The 23,068-nt window shown below is 32.8% G+C and overlaps 1 protein-coding gene across 1 annotated transcript in view; it reads right to left on the reverse strand.

Moving 5' to 3' along the window:
- The window catches only part of LOC137932434 (uncharacterized), a 32,226-nt gene extending 10,849 nt beyond the window's left edge, over positions 1-21,377 (reverse strand). The window contains exons 1-3 of the mRNA XM_068776050.1: positions 21,341-21,377; positions 1,799-2,012; positions 897-976 (exon numbers count right to left, since the gene is read on the reverse strand). Coding sequence (XP_068632151.1) covers positions 897-976; positions 1,799-2,012; positions 21,341-21,377 — 331 coding nt within the window. The remainder of the gene's footprint in view (positions 1-896; positions 977-1,798; positions 2,013-21,340) is intronic.
- Positions 21,378-23,068: the final 1,691 nt, after the last annotated feature.

Consider the following 23,068-nt stretch of genomic DNA (forward strand, 5'->3'; position numbering starts at 1 on the left):
ATGCCATTTATTAACAATCACAGATGATCTCGTTTGTTATATAGGCGCCGTTTTCGTCGCATGCTATTTCAATATTTTAGAATGTATTATTCTAGAATACACACACGCAAGCATAACTGATATATATTTACCCATAAAACATATAAGTACTTATCATTGTTTAATACTTCTTTTTCTTATCGGCATTAAAAGCTTCACAGCCTTTAAGTTAGCACTAAAACCTAACTTTCCTTATTAAGCTTGAAGGTTTCCACATGAATCTGAGCTCAGGTAGTAACTTGATTAGGCGCCCGCTAGATTCTTAGCTCGATTAGGTGGAAGCTCTAAGACGTGACTGTCCTCTCTTTCAAGAGACCTCTGCTAGGGGGTTTTCATACATTGATAATAGCATCGAAACAAACCTTATATATCTCGAATTATGGATGACCGTATTAAAGCCGTCACAAGACACCGGATGAAAAAAAAACAGCTTTTTACCGTTACTGTTCAAAATTTAAAGAGGCCAGATGATCATTATCATTTCAACCATAGAACGTCCACGACTGATCGTGGGCCTTTTGGACCGATTGGCATAGTACAGATATACTTAGTAGACATCGTCATCATTTCAGTCGTAAGAATCCCACTGTTGGACATGGACGTCTCCCAGAGATTTACAATACTAGCGATAGAAAGCAGACTGCATAGCAGCGTCTTCCAACACCTTATATTCTACTACGCTTGACGGTTTATGGTTTGCACTTCAGAACACTTAGAAATATATTTCAGCGACTAATTCTTGTGAAATGTTCTAAGTTATGGGAGAAGATATAAAAGCAACACATAACAAGCTTCACACAGACATTACCGCTCGCGGCATTGCTTACCGACGCCGAGATACGGCGTGACTGCCTTACCGAGCGCGGGGGTGGGTTGGCGGCGTCGACGTCCAGCGTTCAGAGCTGTCGCCACCGCTGAACGTTTTCCCAAGTCCACACTGTAACAACCGTGTTCATACACACCAATATATTAACAGTATAGCTTCTTTTGCACATTTAGAAAAGTTCCTATCCATATTTTACCGAATTGGGAAGCTATCGAGGTCCTAGATCGCTTCAGAGAACACTTCAAGGGAGATATTAATATTTTACGTAGGCCATTTTGCAAGTTTTAGGTCTTGGTATTTAACATTTTTGACTCCATGAAATTAAGGTCCAAATACTCGTATATTCGACAGTTATGTAAATATTTAAAAATGATAGTTAATAATTTTTAATTGATATATTGTAACTTAAATTCATAATTTCAGACAAATTCTAAATATAAATTTTGAAATTAAGAACGATATCGTTGTTGTCATTTCAACCTATATACCCCCACTGCAAGACGTAAGCCTTTTCTAAATATCTATGAGGCGATATACTATAATCGCCATAATTAGTGGCTGGGTTAGCGATCGCAGCAGTATTATGGTACGCAGAAAACACCCTGGAAAAATATTTGTGATACTAATCAATTCTGGCAATTCTTTATAATTAATGCCCAAATTGTGAATCTTACAATTTTGTATCCACGAAAATTGAACCCGTGACCTACGATCCAAAGTCTTACTCCTCTACCGCTGGACTACCACTGCCTTAACTACTAAAGATGTTGTAGTTAGGTGTAAATGTAGTGTATTAAACAAAAACATCACTACAACGCACATTTATGTACCTATATTCATAAATAATAGTTATATTTAATCATTAGTTTCTATTTTTAAATTCAGTTCGAAAAATAAACATGTGAATTTAGAACTAGATGTTCTGCCAATTACCTCAAATCCCCGTTATCGAAGTTAGATGAGATGCCTTCATCGCTGTCTTGCGTAACTTTGTGACTGGCGCCTTCGTCAAGTTTCGAGATTGTTCGCGACGGTTCGTCCCAACGATATTGAGATTCTGATCCCAGCCATGGTTTCTCGGACAGCAAGCGAATCAAGTCTAGATTCGAGGCCCTGTACTCGTTTTGGGCCTTGGCGAGGCATATCGCTGTAAATGAAGGTAAATTATATAAATAAATTTCTGAAACAACCCTAAAGTTTAAATACTCAATAATCAAATCAACCCTTAATAAATTTATAGACACGTAAACAAGAGAATTTCTTAAGAGAAGAGATGGTAATCATTATTGTTGACTTCAACTTAGTTTTAAATAGTTTACGATTTAAGTTAGTAAATAGATCAAGAGACTTAGTAAACACTGTAATATGTAAAAATATGAGCAAAAAAAATTTCGGAAATATTAAACGTTAAACGTAAAAATGAAGGCTCGGACGCTAATGTCTGTGAAATATAGATCCTATTAAAAAGAGGTGTGACCTTTCATCATTATAACGGCCGGGAGGTGATAATATCCGCCCTATAATCCTGACCATGTACCTACAGAATTCCACTTGTTTCGGTTTGTTCTCAAAAGAGGAATGTTAAATTATTTTTTTGTTTTTTTTTTTCCCGATCCGAAGTCCTAAAATTTCTAGATCGTCACTGTCTACAAATGGCAAGAGATCGTTGAACAAAACGGAACCTAAATGTTATATAGTAAAAGCTTCTTATGCGCTATATTCGCGTTTTCACTATTAGCAGATTAAAAAATGCGACGTAATTCCAATACTCTCAGCCGAAAATTTCTTTATTCTCCGATCTAAACAGTACATACATAAAGATTCCAATAAATGCCCAACTCAATATCCTTTGTAAATAGTTATGTTAAAATATTAAATTCATAGCCCATTGAAGTAGATGCTTCAATAAACGTGACATTTAATTTGAAAAATCTTAGTGAAGGTTTAAGAATGGCAATCGGGATTTATGATTTCTTCATAAACATTAATCTGTATTTAAGCGGATATGTATTTAAAGCCAGCTATCTATATTGAATAATTTTGTTATTAAAAATCTCTCACCTTAAATGCTACAAAACAAAACTTTTTATAACCGCTATTCAATCGACTACTAACGCCATCTAGTGATGAGTGAACATGAATTAAATCTAAATCTAGTGACAAAATAACGATCATACAGATATATAAAATAAGATTAGACAATATGTATATGGAACGAAGTCTTATTTTTAAGAGTTAAATAACTAATGCGACTGTTACGTATTTATAGTCTAAATTTGAAAGAGCCTTTAAAACTGCCAAGAAAGAGAAAATCCTCTATTAAATAAAAATTAAAATACTTTTCTCTTAGTCAAGCCATAACTTATAACGACTCTATTGATTTCATTCACCAAGTTTATAAAATTAAATACATTGTATAAGTTTCTTATGAAAATATACATAGAAAATTGTTTTCAAAACTTGAAAAATTAATTATTGAAACTTCTTGCATTTGACAGTTCGCTTTTAAATACGCTTAATTGACGGCGCAGTGCGTTGTTTAACGCGTAGCCATCAGTATTTAAAGATTACAAATTTTATTTCTTTATGAAACATTTAAATGAATGAAATCATGAAATATGTTACATTTATACGTGTATAGCGGGCACGTATTTGCTTTTAAAAATTATCCCAAATAAAAAGACAAAGGTAGCATAACTGAAAATATCCGAATTCAAATCCTCGTTCGATTCGAATTCGAATTTTAAACAATGTATTGTGGCTGTAGTGGCCAGCAATATGAAGAGTTTTTAAATGAACGCCACGCATTCATTTATTTTTTTATTGAAATTCGAAGGCTGCAGGAAGTCAGTGGACGAAGGCAGCACAAGACCGAATATCGTGATAATGTTTAGAAGAGAGTGCTGTGGATATATATCTATTGACATAGTCATTATGATGATTATAATGTGTCAGGCTAACAACTTCTGGAAATAAAAAATCTAATAGGACAGATAGTGTGTGTGCAACTAATAATTTGGTATAGAATATGTGACGAATTGTAGAGATCTATCTAACACATGTACAAATATATGGGAATTTCCAATGCATTGTCTCCACTGGATACAATAGAATGATCATTAATCTTCGCTGCAACGACAGAAAATAAAACGTAAGAGAAATGGATATTGCTTCCATGTATCGCTTATTCATTTTTTAAAAAGACAATAGATAAGATATAATAGACAGTGGAAAACATTCGCGATCGAAATTGTTCCAGCGATTTACAGAGATGTAATGACATATGTATGTGTTGCTATGCTTATGCCTCAAGGTTTCTAAAATTTTTTAAAAAAATCCGCGAAATAGAAGTTATTAACGTGATTTAGTATGACATTTGGCTTAATATAAATCAGTTAGAAATAGCAATGGTAACGCAGCGGTAGAGAAATGGGACTTGCGACCGTGTGTCGCGGGTTCAATTCTCGGGATTCAATATTATATAATCCATACTTTGTGATTTAATTATATAGGATTTCCACTGCTCATAATAAGTTTCCAGAGTACAGATAGCAGCGTCCTCTGCGATTATGGTAAAGAAAAGTGGCTAAATATTGGTCAATATTTAGCCACTTCCGCACATACAGTAGTAGTTGTGCAACAAAGTGCACCGCCCGCCAACCTGCTGATAAATGCGTATGCGGCAAACAATGCGAATCACACAACTGCCACCGCCAAATCACTCAGCACGTGTTTCACTCCTCCACGGGGCATCTTCAGGAGTTGTTACAACGATTAGTGCCAAACACAGAGTCAAACCTTTTCTTACTTAGGGTGACTTCCGCAAAGTAACGCCTGATTCCCTTAAATGATTATGGTAAATCCCCTATAGATATCTTTGGGGGAGACCTACGTCTTGCAATATGCGTCTATGACCACAGCATGCAAAAGATTAATTCTAGAAATTATGGGCCAGCCGCATTGAAATAGAAAAAAAAATAATGCAACATATTTCAGACAAATCGCTTCATATATTGTTTAAATATAAAATAAATCAAATAATTTTGTTACCACTAATTTATGATTGATTGATGTTGCTTTTAAACAACAATTACAAAGTAAATTTGCAACGCATGAAAGTTCGAAGCAAACAATCGAACGAACAAAATTTCAATAGTCATTATAATTCCAAAAATTTTACAAGTGTCTGCAAATATGTTGTTTTGTTCTTCAGGACTTTCTGTAAAAGATGAAACAAAAAATTTTACAATAATCTTAAACATATACTTAATATTCAAACATTCATAACAGTTTCTGTTAGTGGTATCAATGGTACGAAGATTGATCGACGTGGTCATGTACCATAGTTATAGCATAACAAAAGTGTGATATAAGCCTTTGTAAATAAACTGATACTGGCTATCAAATTAATGGTATACATTGTATTTAAACTCGCGATATTTCGAATTATTAGAAACATACACTATGTTCAGTCAAAAGTGTGCAGAATAATTTACCAGGATACCCTAGCGGTTTTATAGATGTTGAGATGTATATACGATTTAATATATTTCTACATCTTTTAAATGCAATGACATTATACAGAGTGTCTTAAAAGTAACTTTATGTGTTTATAATGCTATATAAACGCAAAAAATCATATAGTGTTCAAAGGTATAATCCCTAGTAGTCAAACCCTTGGATAAATAAACACTATGAAATAAATCTGGTTTATGCGTGCAATGTTTTCGAACGAAAAGGTAAAAGTCTTAAAATAACAGAATTAACTGCTTTATGGTATATAATCTAATCTAAAACAAGCAATTACTATGTTGTACGCAAATATAAACAGTTAGTGCCAATTAACAAGGACAAGACCTATGTTAATGTTACTGATAATGGTAAGTATTTTGCAAAATAAACGTTCGTTTAATTAAAAGATCCTGAAGGGGAAATTCGGCGAAACGAGCACACAAACTAGGGAAAGATCTAGAAAAACACCTAGAATTTAGACAAAAGGTTTTCGACTAAGATAGGGACTAATAAATAGCTACTTCCGCTATGCAGTAGTATTCGTGCAATGAAATGCACCGCCCGCCAACCCGCTGATAAATGCGCGTGCGGTATACAATGCGAAACACAACTACCACCGCTAATTCACTCAACACGTGTTTCACCCCTCCGCCGGGCATCCTCAGGAGATGTTACACTGACCAGTGCCAAACATCGAGTCAACAAGTGCACTTCATTGTACGACTACTGCTGCTTAGCGGAAGTTGCTATATATTGGTCCCTTTCTTAGTAAGGATGGACTTCCGCAAGGTAACGCCTGAATTAAATAAAAGGTTTTCGATCGATTTGTCCTTAAATGTTAACAACTTCCAAAGACCAATATGTTATCAGTGATGATTTAGAATTCAGAGACGTGGTTTCTCACTAAGCTCCTTTGGCAAGATTATAACTGCTCAGCGGGCGATGGAGAAGGCAGGTCTTGGAATTTCTTCAGAAATGAGGAGATCCGTAGACGAGCGAAAATAGCCGACATAACCTTATGGATTAGTAAATCGAAGTGGCTGGAAATCTTTTTATTAAACGGTTTTATTTAGTTCGACCCGTACGGAATTTATTTGATTATTTATTTGGGTCAAAGTTAGAAATAGAAATTTAAGCACCATCTCGTTGTCAGATTGATCTAAAATTTGGTACACACATTTAATTTAGATGACAACACAATATAATAAAATCAATAACATTATAAATCTATAATGGCCGCCGATACAAAATGGCGGATTACATATTTTTCCTTAACCCCCCAATATGAGTATCAAATGAAAGGGCTACACTAGCAAAACACGATGATTATGTCAAAATTTAAAATTCAAGATGGACGCCGTTCCAATATGGCGGACTAGGTACATATTTTTCCACAATCACCACAATATGGGTATCAAAAAAACGTTTAACTTAAAAGTTTTTTAAATGTATTTATTATTAGTAAATATCGATATCATATCAATTGTCAGTTCAAATTTAAAACATGTTTAAAAGGATTTTTCGTGGTGAAACAAAATGCGCCGTTAATTTTGAATACCTGTGCTATTGTGAGTCTTTTAAAAAAGTAATTAAATACATTTTACTTCGGAAATTGAATCGTCGTAGTTGTTTCAGTCCTAAAGCTTTCACTGCAAGGCATAGGCCTCCTCCAAAGATATTGACTGGCGGGTTTGCGATCGCATTATGGTATTATGGTTCGCAGAGGACGCTGCTACCAATCCCATTAAAAATTGAAAACAGACAAAATTTGAAAACAGTAGCAATCTTAATTTATAAGATTGTATCGCTAGTATCGAACCTGCTATCTACGACCGCAAGTCTGAGTTCACTACCTCTGGTCTACCACTTCACAGGAACGCTCAGAATTTTAAAAACCTTTTGCAAAGAGAAAAATTCAGAGCGATGAAGTACTAATCAGTCCTTACACCATCGGTGAAAACCGCTTTAAAAATTAAATGTCGTCCGCAAAAGATATTTAACAAAATAATCTTTCCATAAAATGATTAATTGATAAACTTATTTCTTGGTTTAAAATATCGATATAAAAATTGCGAATTCACAACTGATACGATAAGACGTGACTTGTAAATAATTTTCTTGAAACCTAAACTGTGAAATATTTATTTATTCAATTGTACATGTTTTACATTAGCAAAAGCATAACATTACAATTAGTTTAGAATAAAAAATTTTTATATTCTTTTTATAATTCACCGCCAACCTAGACGACATATTTAATTTAATTAATTGTGTTTAGCGCCATCTATGAACCATTATCATTAACTGTTTTTAATTTTTAAATAGAATATTTTATATTATAATTTTGATAACCTGTATTTTCATTATTTTTATTTAATATTTTTTGTTATAGAATAAATAGAAATACGATATACTTTCAATTGATTGTATACACGTATATAATGAGACGTAATGCTGGAGAGGGATGTTAAGAATTCTGTGAACTATTCATCTAACCCAATGATTCCCAAAGTGGTCTATATCGACTCCTAGGGGTCTATGACCACCTGCAAGGGGTCTATGTCAGCGAAAAATAAATTGGGGGTCCATGAAATGGATATGGGGGTCCACGATAGTGGATCTCAACACATACACTGATAGTACCTATTTACTTACATCATACTATCTTATAACATCAAAACATTTACATTATTTATAAAAGTACCTATGAAGTAAAAAAATTATTGTATATGTTTATAAAATTGTGTAAGTTGTAGGATGTTGGTATACACTTTGTGGTCGCAATACATTTTGAACATACACTAAACTTCATTACAGTTAGAAATTTACAGGAAATCAATATCAGGTAAGTAGGGGGTCAACCCAACACGGAAAAACATGGCAAGGGGTCTACGACACAAAAAAGTTTGAGGAACTCTGATCTTACCTATATTTCGATCCTAGAAGAATTCAACATGAAAGAGAGGTTAACATCGACTGTTCAAAAACGAATTTTTAAGTTTTTTAGACATGTCATATGCAATGAGGACTTTTCGTGATGCAACACATAATTCAACGCGAGCGAACTCGTGGACGCTCTTCAACAAGATGGATAATTTTTATCAAAACTCTGTTAAACACCAAGCAATAAGGCGAAGTTTAGTGAGAGAAGTGGAGGCATCAGAACCGAACAGAACAAGACTGTCACCACCCTGACAAGAATTCACGACTGTGGAGAAGAATATAATAAAAATATTAATTCAAAAATGGAACTTTAAATTCACGTCATGTGACTTGGAAAATATATTTTTTTAAAAACTCACATTAATTAAACAAGGTTATAAAATAAATACAAATTTTATTTATAGTTAATTTGACACTTATTAATATATTCTATCTTACGTTGCATTTGTTTAATTTTAATTTGCACTGATTTAGAAAATTTCAATGAATTTTCGAAAGATGTTTATAAAAACCAATAAAAATCAGACAGGCCCTTTGTAATACGATACTTTGTTATTATAAAACCTTGTTAGCGACTCCTTTGCCCCGACTTTCTCCCCGGGTCTGTTCTTTGTCATTTGATCGACGTATCTGATATCAAACCTCAATATATTCGATCGAATCGATGTCATACACTTGAGATAAATCCGAAAAAATATTGCCAGGTGTTTGCTTACAAATAAATCTCAATGCTTTTATGTAGTAATTTAATTTGCCACGATTCGTTTTTATATTAGAATTATTTTTGATATCATTTTTACAACGGGTATTTTAAATCATATGATTCCCAAAGACAAAAAAAAATTTATAAAAACACATTATATATATATATTCTAATTTTATTTCTTCAGTCTTTAGTTGATTTTTATGAAGCTAACGCGTGTCCATAATTAAATAAATATTCAATTTCTTTAAAAAGTCAGCAATTGAAATAAAATAACTAATAGTTGTTAAACAAGACAACGACACAAATAAGTATTTAAATAATGCCTCACAACTAACATTGTATTGTAAAAAAATAATTCTAGGGGCAATATTACGTCATTGTCAGGTGCATCGAAAAGGGGAATTCCACAGAAATAAAATTGTTCATTTACATCGGTATAAATACGGGCAAAGATCGAATGAATTTAACACTTCTGCTTCGGACTTCGTGTTGTGATTACCTCAAGACCTGCCAGCTCTAGGAAGAATCCCAAACAATAAAGAAATTCAATTATATATATATATGTATATACATATAAAATATACAAGGTGTAAAAGGATCGATGAATCAAACGTGTTCCAAGGTGAAGGGACCCCAATATCGTTTCATTTCTATATGTGGAAAGTAATTTTCAACAGTACGGCTGATATTTGAAAATTTGTGATTTTTTAAAAATATCCCGGTACGCAAAAGCATCGAAGTGGTAATCAGAATTTTGAAATCGGAATTCTTTACAGCACCACTTGCGCTTATCAATAAAAATCATTAAATGTAACATATTTAGTTTACTTACTAAGACGCAGTTTCAACCAGAACACAATTCTATATAAGCTTAACCTATAGCATCACTTGCTAAAGTACTGCCATTAACATGTCCACACAGTCCAAACTATGTTAATATTTTGTAACAAAAATTCAGCAAACCCACCATAACTGTACCCCTCCCGAGACTCCATGCAAAATAGTTTAAATACAGAAATCTTCGCTCGCTTCGCCAAATAGTTTCAACTTTAACTCGAAACACATAGTTATTTAAGAAATTCCACAAGGAGCAATGATTTAAAACGGTTCCAAAATAATCTACAATTGTTTCTGATACGTATTTCTAATTGAAACTTTAAATTGCGTACAGTATCCGGCAATAAATATTGCACATCGACTTTTGGAAAGAGACAATCGGCTAGTTTCGGCTTCTCTCTCTGTCCCACACTACCTATGTGACGTTTTGTCAGTCGATGTATTTCGTGCGACAGAGATAATGCTCTACGAAGCCGAAATTAGCCGATTGTCTCTTTGCAAAGGTCTATGTGCAATATTCATTGCCGGGTACTGTATATCTTTTGCTGTCAAAAGTTTGACACTTTATAATATAACTGTCAACCGGGCGCTCTGGTGATATAGCAAAAAATGCCCAGCCGCTAATAGAAAAATTAATAATTATTATTTATTTCAAATGGATATACATATAGTAATATATAAGTTGACATTAGTTTAATATCATAAAATACAAAATACGTTTGCGATAAACATTAAATACAGAATAAAACAGAAAACAATTTTAAACGGATCTCTACATAATAATAAAAAAGACGAACAATCTTTTTCATGTTAAGTTATCTTTATATTATACGTTCATTTAAAGTAATTATTTATTCTAAACTACGTATTAAACCTGGATAACTAAAGGCGCTTAGTCGAGTGTTTATTAAAACTTTACTAATTGCACCGACAAGATGGCGGTACTGGATTCACTTACTTCCTATTCCGCAAGTTTCCCCGGATATGCTTTCGTATGCTATATTGGAACGGTATTAGATACAGATAAAATTCAACAACTATAACTTACAACTAGAAATACTGTACTCATGACGTCATATAAGTTGAACGCCCAATACATTATTATTTTTATGTTTTAATTAATATACAGGATGATTAATAATAAGTGCAGAAGCAATAAAGGAGTGAACGCGTAGGTCATTTGCTGTCATATAATGTATAAAAAAGGGTAAAGGGTGTCCCCTTTCCAAAACTCAAAGTTTTCAGAAATATTATAAATATATATATTATTTCTTGTAGACTGTACAGCCAGAAGTTATTGACTTGTCAAAAAAAAATAATGTAACATATATTAGAGTTATCGCTTAATATATGATAATTGGAAATAGATGTGCAAGTTAAAGCTTTTCGTTGACAAATGAGTATTATCTTTTTTATGTATTTATGGTTTACACACTTATAATCCAACAATCTGTACATATACTATGAAATATTCATATATATGTTAATATTATTAATATTATATAAATAATTAAACTTGTTTTAATCCGGTAGGTAGGAATCGTATAAAAAATGTCACCAAAGTTCACGAGTAACAATATAAAAATCGTTTTCACAACAAAATTCCTTTTTAATACAAATAAAAAATTTTAGCCCGAGAATTCGAATTGAATCAGACGACGCTGTTAAAACCGCAAAGGTTGACAACACTGGACACCGAATCACCAAATGTGAATGAGAGAAATAGAATAAAACTTTGTATATTACTTTGTTTAAAATCTCCGCACTTATTTAAACTTTTTTATGTTACGATCTAATCGACGATTAATGGTAATAACAAAATTTGTTTGTTTACTAATTTAAGTAAATGTTTCAGTACTCTGATATCATCATTATTATGTCATCCGATAGTCCTCTACTACAAGGTACAAGCCCTCACCACAAATGGCCACTATGACCAGTGTTGCCCGCAACGACATCCTGCAACCTTGAAACAAAGAAGTCTACTAATGTTACATATAATTTTTATATACGTATATATATATACGTCGACATGGGTGGCATTGAAATTTAGGCCACTCGTGGTAAACACGTTCTGATGAGGCCTAGAAATTTTTGCCTCTTCACGCTACCTGATGGAGCACTGGAATTCTTACTACCGTTGGTACACACCAGAAGGTGAGGTAAGACAATTTCAGCCACCCGTGGTAAATACGATCTGATAAGGCATAAAAATTTTAGGCATCTAAATTATTTCTCTGATGATACACGCACCTGTTGGAGCACTGAAATTCTTACCACCGCTATTACACACAACCTGGTAAGACAATTTCAGCCACCAATGGTACATCTCTCTTAATGAGCTTTAAAAATTGAAACGCAGATAATAGACGCCATCTGATTTGTCTTCCTGATAATGTATTTTTTATGGCCCCTGTTATTGGAGACCTCTCGTTCACCCCTATCTTGGGAGGAACAGGGTCTTTTTAAGTTTAATTTTTTAGAATTCCTTTGTTTCATTTACTTTACCTCTTCCATAAATCACATTATCTACCACTATACCTGATAGGGTATTAAAATTTGTGCCACCGGCTGAACACGTCTACCCTAAAAGACCTTCTTACACGTCACAGAGCGAAAGAGAATGAAAGAAGAAATGTGGAAAAAAACCGAATGAAAGATCTTAAGATGTATAAATGAAGAGTAAGAAAATAAAAAAGATTGTGAAAAACTAAATATATTAAAACAAAAAGTCCCTGTCCCACACCAGATAGGGGGTAAGAAAGGCACCCAATAGCGGGGGCCATATAAAAAAAGACCTTCTTATGTGGGCCATATTGGTGCACGACGCCTGGTGGAACAATAAAGGTTAAAGGTGTAAGTACCTGTGGTACATGCCTTTTGAAAGAGTCTCTTGGAGGAATATTCAAGTAATACACTTTGCCAGACGAAATATCCTATTGCAAACCGAGATGAAGCGAGTGTGAGTCGACAGTAAAAAACGTAAATGAAACATTTAAAAACTCATATGTGATTTCAAGTTTAACACAGTTCTACTAACTGTAACTTCGAAACAGCGACTCCAGTATATCGTTAACTATGTCGATGACGGGATATAAGCCTCGGGTAAGTTTATAACTATTTCCTTATCGTGTTATAGCCAATCTCTGATACTCTCGGACACGCTGTAATATAGTTTTCATTTCAAACTATTTCAATATCAAAGTATGTGTGTTATTTAGATTACACCGATGTGGTATAAATATATTGATCGTCGTGATAAAATAATATTAATGCAGAGAAATAATGACAAGTTGTTAAGGATCATACATCTAGGAGAAATTCATCATCAGCATTATGTTTATGCCTCTAGATGCTTACTCCAAGATTAGGCCTTCCCCAACGGTCGACGTTCTATCTAGTGGGAGCCTATCACGTCAATCGGCTCGTGTTTGCAACTCCAGAAACCTTCGGCCGCAAAAGACGTTGAAGGAACTCATCTTCTTCTTTCTTTCTTCTACTTTCAGGCGATAGACGCCCAATGCAAGCCATGGACATCCTCAAATATCATCACGATCACCAGTCCTGCGCTGCCCGCATTCAACGACTTGTCCCGACTGTGTCTCTTGGAGAAACTCTATTCGTGTAAGTTATATAATGTCGTTTCTACTAACAAAGAGTAAAAGAAATCATCTTTAAAAAAAACAGATATATCGTAGAACCAAATGATATGAGAACACATATGTTGATTAAACACATTAATCCTTTACAAAATAATTCATTAAAGGTTTTTTTTATTTTAATATAATTAATAAATTATATATAAAGTCTTTCCAAAATATGTACCTATGTAGCTGCCTAACTTGAACATGTATATTTCGTCACGTACTTGCTAAGCTTTTCACTTTCGCAACACTCACTTTGAGTAACGGCTAAAGTGAAACGGGACTATTACTTATGCGTCGCTCGGTTGTGATAAACCATCATTATATTATTCCCGCATGTGTATAAATAGCCTTGAACAATACAAGCACTCTGTAACTGTGTTCCGTGTGGAACAGGCAAGCGGTTTACTCGACACAATCTTGACAGAAAATCTCGTTGTAATCCTAAAGTTTGAATTTTCAATAAAAAATTTTATCCGTCAATAATTGTATTAGAAATTTCTTATTAAAATTGTTTATTACATACATTATTCGTTCTCTCTTTTAATTTACATTCATTTAATAAATTAAGTGTATTAAAACATCAAAAGTAAAAAGTAAATAACGCGACAAAACAATGCGAGCTTTGTGCGTTCGACGTGATTCATTTTATATTTAATCTGTGGACGTACATTTTAAACGTGCGGAAGTTCTGCGAAAAATCGAATAGGGCGCGTTCCCGATTAAAATATAATTTGGTTTTGGCCGCACGATGTCAACGGACAAAAGTTTAAAATGCATTGAAAAAAAAAACTTGTACAAAATTGGATTTTTCAAGCAGCGATTGTAACTAAAAATAATTATACGAAAATTTTACAATGACTTTAAATAATTTTTGATTTTTATTATACTTCATAAAAAGGTTAAAATAGTTTTATGATATGCCTATGCAAATGAATTGGTTACCTATATTGCTCAAAAGTATTGCTCGTCGAAATTACGAGAGGCCGTCAAAAACAGTGGCCATAATTAAAAAGTATGTGCTAATCTTATGTATGTGCATTACATACATAAGATTAGCACATATTTGATATTAATTTAACTACAGCTTTGTGATTCTAGTAAAAAAATACTAAGCTTCCTTTGTCAAATAGCCGAAGATGAACAACAAATGCTTCAGTTCTAATGCAGGATTTATATTAAAAAGTATTTTAATAATAAATATATATATATATATATATATATATATATATACTAATTATTTTAATTGTATAAAAATTTTTTTTCCTAAATTACGTAGTAATTTAGTAATTGTAAATTTAAAATTACAAATGTCCATCAATGGTATTATATAATTTTTATCATCGTTGTTTCAGACGCCAACTGCAAGGCAATGGGTACATATATAGCGATCGCTTAGCAAGACGTCAAGACGTCGCAAAACTCACATGAGCAGTGGCATTCTTCCTTCTGGCCTCATTTTCTAGCAAACTATAACGTAGAAGTCTTCAAGTCGTCATCGCTTAACATCAGGCGAGACAGAGGTCAAATGCTCCGCTTATACAGAATAAAAAAGAAAAAAAACATACATAATTATTACCCAACGTGTGAATTATGTGGAAGACTATCCCGGAAATCGAATCCGTGAGTCACATTCCCCTACAACAAGGCTGCTACTGATCAATTTATCAACAAAAAAGCCTTTGTATTATTTTACAAAAAATTCATGACATTTCTCGACGGTCTACTTATATCGAGTTAGAAGACAATCGATACAAGAACATCACTCATAATCAGCTGTCACATTAATAACTTCGTGTTTATGAAAATTTATTTTACTGTCACGGAATTCCAGATGAAAACATGTTTAAAGGCTTTCTAGAAATCTTTCAATATAATCCGAAAATTGTATATTACTGAACTAATCAAATTTATTAGCTCATGTATTGATTGAAGATTCTTAGTAAAAGTTAATGTATTTCAAAAACTTTTAGGTTAGAACTGCGCATATTTACATATGTACTTATAAGCATCGCATGGTCATCTTCTATCCTAATGCTTCAAATAAGTATTATATATTACTATAATAAATAAAAACAAGATAAAAAATTATAGATAAGTAAAATACTTAACTTATAATTTATTCCTAACACAAATTCATTTACAACAAAACCCTACCTGAATTCGTAATTAGAAGAAATTAATTCATGTCAACTGTTTCGCGCCCAATGACTTTTATAAACGGACGTCAGACAACGTAACACTTTGAATTAGGTGATGGTTATATACTTAAATCAATACTCTAAGCTAACTGACAGTTCTGAAATATCAATGGGAGCTACATGCACGAAACATAGTGAAACCATTGTTTATGTCGTAATTCTTAAAGGTTTCTTGGAGAAAAATTAGCTAATTATTTTTAAACGTATGATTAATAATATTTATTGACATCAAACAAGCTTTTCACTGTATCTTGCACTATTGCTTATCTTTAAAAAAAAAAACAGAATCACTATCTTGATTGTGTCGATGAAAAAATCCAATAAAAGTGTTGTACCCATGACATCTGAGACAGGCCGTTTTTATCGCTCCTTTTTTAAATCTCTTGAGGAGACCTATGTTTAGCACTAGACATCCTATCGTAGTTAAATTCAAAACATATTGACCTGTAAAATTCACTGATTAACACGTCAAAATTTTAACAACTCTAACATGAAGGGAAAATGTAGAAGAAAACACGATTTTCTGTTAATTGTCAGTAATGTGACTCCTTCATTAATTCATATCAGACGATAGACACTAAAAATAAAAGATCTTCCTGCAAAAATCGCCACAATGATCCGCATCCAACGATATCTCGCGACCATAAATATATCGATCCATCTAATGGTCTTAGTCACTGATTAATTGTAACAAATCAAGGTTTAACTATTGATTTGGAATAAATAACGATTAATACGAAATCAAACGTAAATTGAAATTAACTTGCCTTTCAAAAACTGTAATAATTTTCTTACAAAATGCAGGGGCTTCGTTATAAAGGGGTTAAAAGGTTTGTCGGTAAAAAGTCTCACTGCTGAATTGAACCGATTTTCTTATCGACAAGTAGTATTCGAACATTACTGAAAATCCGGCGTCTTATTCTCCAATTTATATAATGCTTTTAAACACTTCAGTCGAAATTTTTACTAAAGTATTTATTCATCTTGAAATTAGAGAATTATATCAATTTGATTATACGTTATATAGTTCAAACCAAGACTTGAAATCTAGGTAAACATGTTCCGGAATATTTGATTTAGTTCATTGATTTTTTAAATAGTAAAAATATTAAGTTAGTGTTTAAAACAAGCGTAACAATGTAACAAATATCCTAATAAAGTTAAAAACTTGTTACCACGGTTAACTACCATATTATTACTGCCCACAGCCTACAGAAGCCTTCTGCAAGGCAAAGGTCTTCCCTTCTTCCCCCGAAGATATCTTTGGGGGAATATACCAAAATCGAGCGCTGCTGCTCATCATTTAGAAACATGGTTGTCAGTAGTGTAAATTCTAAATATTTAATGCACAAAGTATGAAACATAAATAACAATGTATCCAAGTAATAGAACCCGTGAATTGCGATAATTATTACATTTAATCGACATCGGGAGAACTTAAAAAGTTTTCGTGAACTTTTAAAGCTACCGAATATTGCGTGTGCCATTTCACAATCATGTTCAATTTATTAACAAAAGTTTATGTGGCTTCACACAAATATTTGGCGGATTACACCAATGAGTGCCTCAAACTTTTTGATGCATTTATAGTCTGTGTATTATAACTTCATAGTTTATAAACGGTGAAGCGATGCTCAAGTCATCACCTATCTTTTTTATGGATTAACGTCGATCGGAAATTTAAATTTTTATTTTTATTTTTCATGGCCCTCCTTTTTGAGGACTTCTCGTTCTTTCCTGCCATGTATGTGGCAGGGATGTTACAACTTGGGTAAAGTATGTTTTCATTTTATTATTTTATTTCACTTTCTCCTTTGATCTTTCAAAACTTGATATTTCAATTTCCATCTGTCATTTACAATCTCTATCTTTCTTCGATACATCCATATCTTTTTATATAAAACAATTGCACTATTTTATGAAGTATATTTAAAATGTAGTTTAATCTGTTTTTAAAGACACTCTGAAGACTTGAAGGTTTTATGTTTGACTGTTTACATATACTTTGTTATAAGATTTAAAAAAGGTGTAATATTTTTATAAGTTTTTAACCAGATATTATATTTAGAACAGTATGGTTGGTGATTAGGCGCGACGGTAGTAATGTTAGAGAATCTAAGTGCGAAGTATTTCATGAAGATAGATTAGGTGTTACTCTTAACGTCTGGTGAGCTCGCCCCAAAAGTGTAGAATCTTAGTTCATACGTCAATAAGTGACGTTGGCAATGTATGAAGCTAGGTAAGAAAAGGACCAATATTTAGCCACTTCTGCACATGCAGTAGTAGTCGTGGAACAAAGTACACCGCCCGCCAGCCCGCTGATAAATGCGTATTCGGCAAACAATGCGAATCACACAACTGCCACCGCCAAATCACTCAACACGTGTTTCACCCCTCCACGGGGCATCTTCACTAACATAAACTCCTGAAGATGCACCGGAAAGGGCTAAATATTGGTCCTTTTCTTACTTATGATTTTCTTACTTAACGACCCCATACAAATATGAAAGAAAAATAAATTAATATTTTTTGATGATTTATATATTAGGTAACAATATACATATACAAATGAAAATATATAGTTATTGAATTCGTTTTGAAACATACAAAAATTAAAAAGTAAAAATTGCACAAAAAATTATAAAATTGCATTTATATTATCTAATGGATTCAGGCGTTACTTTGCGGAAGTCCATCCTAAGTAAAAAAAGGACTAATATATAGCTACTTCCGCTATGTAGCAGTAGTCGTGTAATAAAGTACACCACCCGCCAGCCAAACCAAAAATTAGAGACTCGGTGTTTATTTATTTATTTACTTTATAGGAGACAGACAGTAACAAAAAGCAGTAAGAAAGTACAAACTTAGAAGCTTAGAAATATAAAATTAATTACAGTTGTTACCTTATAACTATCTCACTGAGAACACATAATGATTTATGGTCAAACAATGAAAAAACAAATAAAAATAAAAACATTACTAGACAGGGATCAAAGACTACGGTTTATACATCTATATTATGTTTGTTTATATATTTATATCATGGTTTAAATTGCCTTGTATGTACTCAGTAATTTGGAACGAAATTGTTTTTTTAAAAGATAAGAGAGAACACGAGAATATATCAATATCGCTAACATATGGATTGTGGAGGTCACACATTCTGTATAAGGGTGCACGTTTACCGATATTTGTCCTAGCCGTTGATAAAAAAAGAGAGATCTAGAACGCGTTCTTGCTGCAGGAATTCGAAAGTTTACCTCGGACAACAGTTCCGAACAGTTAACATTGCCACCACACTAATTTGTTTGGCACTAATCGGTGTAACATAGCTCCTGAACATGCCCCGTGGAGGGGTGACACGGTGACAGAGTGATTCGCATTGTTTGCCGCATGCGCATTTATCAGCGGGCTGGCGGACGGTGCATTTCATTGCACGACTACCACTGCATGTGCGGAAGTGGCTAGATAATAGTCCTTTTCTTACTTAATACTCCTAAGGATGCCCCGTAGAGGGGTAAAACACGTGTTAAGTGATTAACCGGTGGTAGTTGTGAAATTCGCATTGTTTGCCGCATGCGCATTTATCAGCGGGCTGGCGGGCGGTGCACTTTATTGCACGACTACTGCTATATAGCGAAATAGCTATATATTAGCCCTTTTCTTACGTATTTATATCAGTTTAAAACCTTCAACAAATGCGTGTCTAGATGCTGCAAGGCCACTGTATTCCGCCAACTCTAGTGATGTTATAAAATGGTATATATAAATATTTGACATTAAAGTCTCTCGACCCCAGAAATTTGCTACGCGACCGCACTTGGGGTCGCGACCCATAGTTTAAGAAGCCATGATCTAAAACGAAGATCTTGAAGAGGTATGTAACCTTTAATTTTTAATCTAAACACCGACAATATAGTTAAGGTCGTGGAGAAGAGTGGAGTGGGTGCCTCAAATTATTCAAGCAGGCAGCTTGAATAGAGATATTTTGAAGATATTTTAAAAAAAAAGTTGTAAATATATTTTTATAGATATTTGTACGTGCGCTTTTGAATCGTCTAATAATTTTACATTACCTAAGTTAGTAAGCTATCATCGACTTGGAAACAGTGATCTGTTGAGAAAAGCCTGCCAACAACAGAAGTACTTTCATTTTGAAATGGAATTTAAAAATTTTTCATGTATACATTACTATAATGTACAGATGAGAAATTGTTAAATCAATCATGTAAATGTGTCAACATACAAACTTTTCAACATTTCCATCAACTAAAACTCTCGAATGTTATAATAAGATTTATTTTAATAATATACTTTTATTTTTAGATTTAAAACTTCCAAAAGGATGATCTAAAATATCTCGTGGAACTTTATATGCATACATCCAGACTCATAAAAGGTCAAAATTAGTTATTGTTAAGAGGTCTATGCTAAGTGATTTTAGGACCTCAAACTTAAAACTACAGATTATAAAAATGTATGGTTAAAATATTACGCAAGTTATTATAAGTGTTAAACGAAAATCTTGTTAATTTCTTAGTCTAACTTCGTGTAGGAATAGTTTTGGAACCGTGTGTATTCCCACAGGTACTTAAACATAAAAGCATGCGTGTGTACACCCACCTTAATTCTTGGCAAAAGTGAATTATGACGAAAACTTCCTAATAAGTAACTATAAGTAGACTTTTAATGACTCATTATTGGATCCTACGTTTATCAATGTTCGTTTCACCGTAAAAAGCAGATTTGTGACTAAATATTTGAGGTTATATAAATTTTATTTTAAATATTTTGTGAATTTTTTCTATGATAAATTTATGGCTTCCTTCTTGGTTTAGCAATCACAATTAATAGGAAACCCTAGACATCTTTACTCAAGTAATTATAAAAAAAGTACTATTGAATCATCGACTCCAGATTTTAAAACCAGAAGGATCGATATTCCAAGAGCCATGTCTATAAATCATATTTAAAACATCCAATGCTACTGTTCCGTACTGCTATTCATATAATTATAATTAATGATTTCTTTTAATTATTATAAATTTATTATAATAAAATAATCTATAGATATATATATATATATATATATATATATATATATATATATATATATATATATATATACCGTTACATATGCACTAATGCACATTGATTTCTTAATAGCATAGTTTTTATTAGCGTTCATTACTTTTAACTATTTTAACTAAATAGAAAATCGACGTAAAATATAAAATATGCAGTTATATTATTTGTTTTATAACACGACAAAAGTTATATTAATTTTATAAACATTTTTTTAAATTTATAATTATAGAAAAAGTTTTTCGTTAAAAAAATATGCTTCGAAGTCGCATACAATTTTCTGAAATAAAATAAAGCTGACGAGAATTTGGAAACGGATTAATAAAATTATTATTAAATTTACATAACAATTTATGTTAATAAAAAGTTATTTAAATATAACATTCTACAAACTTACCTCATTAAATTGTTTTTCGCGAAAAATCTAGAAATAAAAGTATGAAAAAAAAACAGTTGAAAGTAAAGAAAACTTTTTAGAACTTTCTAGAAACTGGCCGCATAATGCTCGATTGTTTTTACTTTAAAAAAAAATATCGTAAAAACTTACCGAGAAGTAGAGCGAGGAGAGCTGTTCCCTGCTTCATTTTCGTTGTACGAATGCCGTGCGTCCAACTCGATCCCGCCTTTTAGACAGGCGATCAGGGCGTGGGACACCGGCTTTTATGGTCGACTAGCGCCCCGAACTTTTCTTGCGCAACCTATTACTGCACGATAATCTCTTGCGATTGCGAAAAAAAGTTTTCAGTTACCCCAAACGAGTCCACTATTGGGCACACTTATCACACTAATAACATCTGTATAAATGTATGTAATTGTATTGGACTTTTTATTTATTTTATTTATATTTACATAATTGTAACCGGCAATATTCATTTTATACATTCATATATACATACTAGCTGATCCCGCAAACGTTGTTTTGCAAAAAAAATAAAGTTTTTAATTAACAAATGTAAGAAAAGGGTTGATCGTAGAGGGGTGAAAATTTAGGGTTGTATGTATTTTTGTATGTTGTATCATAAAAAAATAAAAACAAAAATTTCGTCAAAAAAATTAAAAATAAAATTTAGGAGTGGACCACCCTTCACCACCCATCACTTAGGGTTATGGAAAATAGATAGTAGCCGATTCTCAGACATACTGAATACGCATGTAAAAATTGGTAAAAATCGGTCAAGCCGTTTCGGAGGAGTTCAAGTTCGAACACCGTGACACGAGAATTTTATATATTAGATATAATGTATACTAAATATTCATATATTAAACATAAACATTCTGAACGAATGTGCATGTTTTTTTTATTATATATCAATTACAATCATTTACAGTGACAACTTGTCTACTTCCCGAGTGGAATGATAGGATAGTCCAATATGACAGTGAATAGAATCAAATTGAACTTCTCTATAATGGCGTCCTTCAATCTAAACCTGCGAGGGTTCGATACGTACCTTGATCTAAGAAGATCTATCAACAAAATCGGTTTATTTTTTTTCGAATCACATTGACAATAATCCTAATTAAGTACTAGAATAATTCATTTACAAGGTATATTATTACTTCAAATATCCTTCACACTGTAATAAGACTTTTACAATTTCTTCTACTATCCTTTTTTTAATCTTCTTTTTTTACTTTTTAGACAACCACTGCATGTCATAGGCCTCCGCAAATATTGCCTCAATGACCATTACTCTGTCAGTCCATCTAGTGGTCGCCAATCGGGAACCTTTCGTTCCCAACGATCATCAGTTACACGATCTTGTCTTTACAACTTCCTTTAAATATAATAATTCAGAAACATATGTTAAGATGGTAGTACATACGTTACACAGCTGCCTAATAAATAGTTACTAATTAGAAGCCAATATAAAATAAAGGTATAACAAACTTATGTTTGTTATTAGTGCTGTCCTTGTGTGGTATTCCTCGAAGTTAACTATGTGATACAAGTTTTCGCTTTTTGTTAAATTCCCAAAGTCTGTCAACTGCAATCCGCAGAAACCGTAATATTCAATAAAGGCAAAAAAAACTCCTGTCAAAAAAAAGAAGACGGTGTAATTACGTTTTTTTTTTTCTCTTCTAGGCAACTGTGAACTTTAACCAAGTTTATTTGATGTTTTTATTATTTATTGTTTGTTTATGTACTGATGTATTCAATGTATATATTTTTAGTATATGTAAATAGCCAACCTTATGGAATAGTAATATGAAGCGGCCCGAGTCAAGGATACCCGGAATCCCAGGAACTTCGCTATCTTAATAGAGTTCTTAG

The sequence above is a fragment of the Battus philenor genome, unplaced genomic scaffold, assembly GCF_028537555.1.
Source record: "Battus philenor isolate CCGP_79_NKW_IND1 unplaced genomic scaffold, ilBatPhil1.0.hap1 SCAF_11, whole genome shotgun sequence".
In the NCBI taxonomy this organism is placed as follows: domain Eukaryota; kingdom Metazoa; phylum Arthropoda; class Insecta; order Lepidoptera; family Papilionidae; genus Battus; species Battus philenor.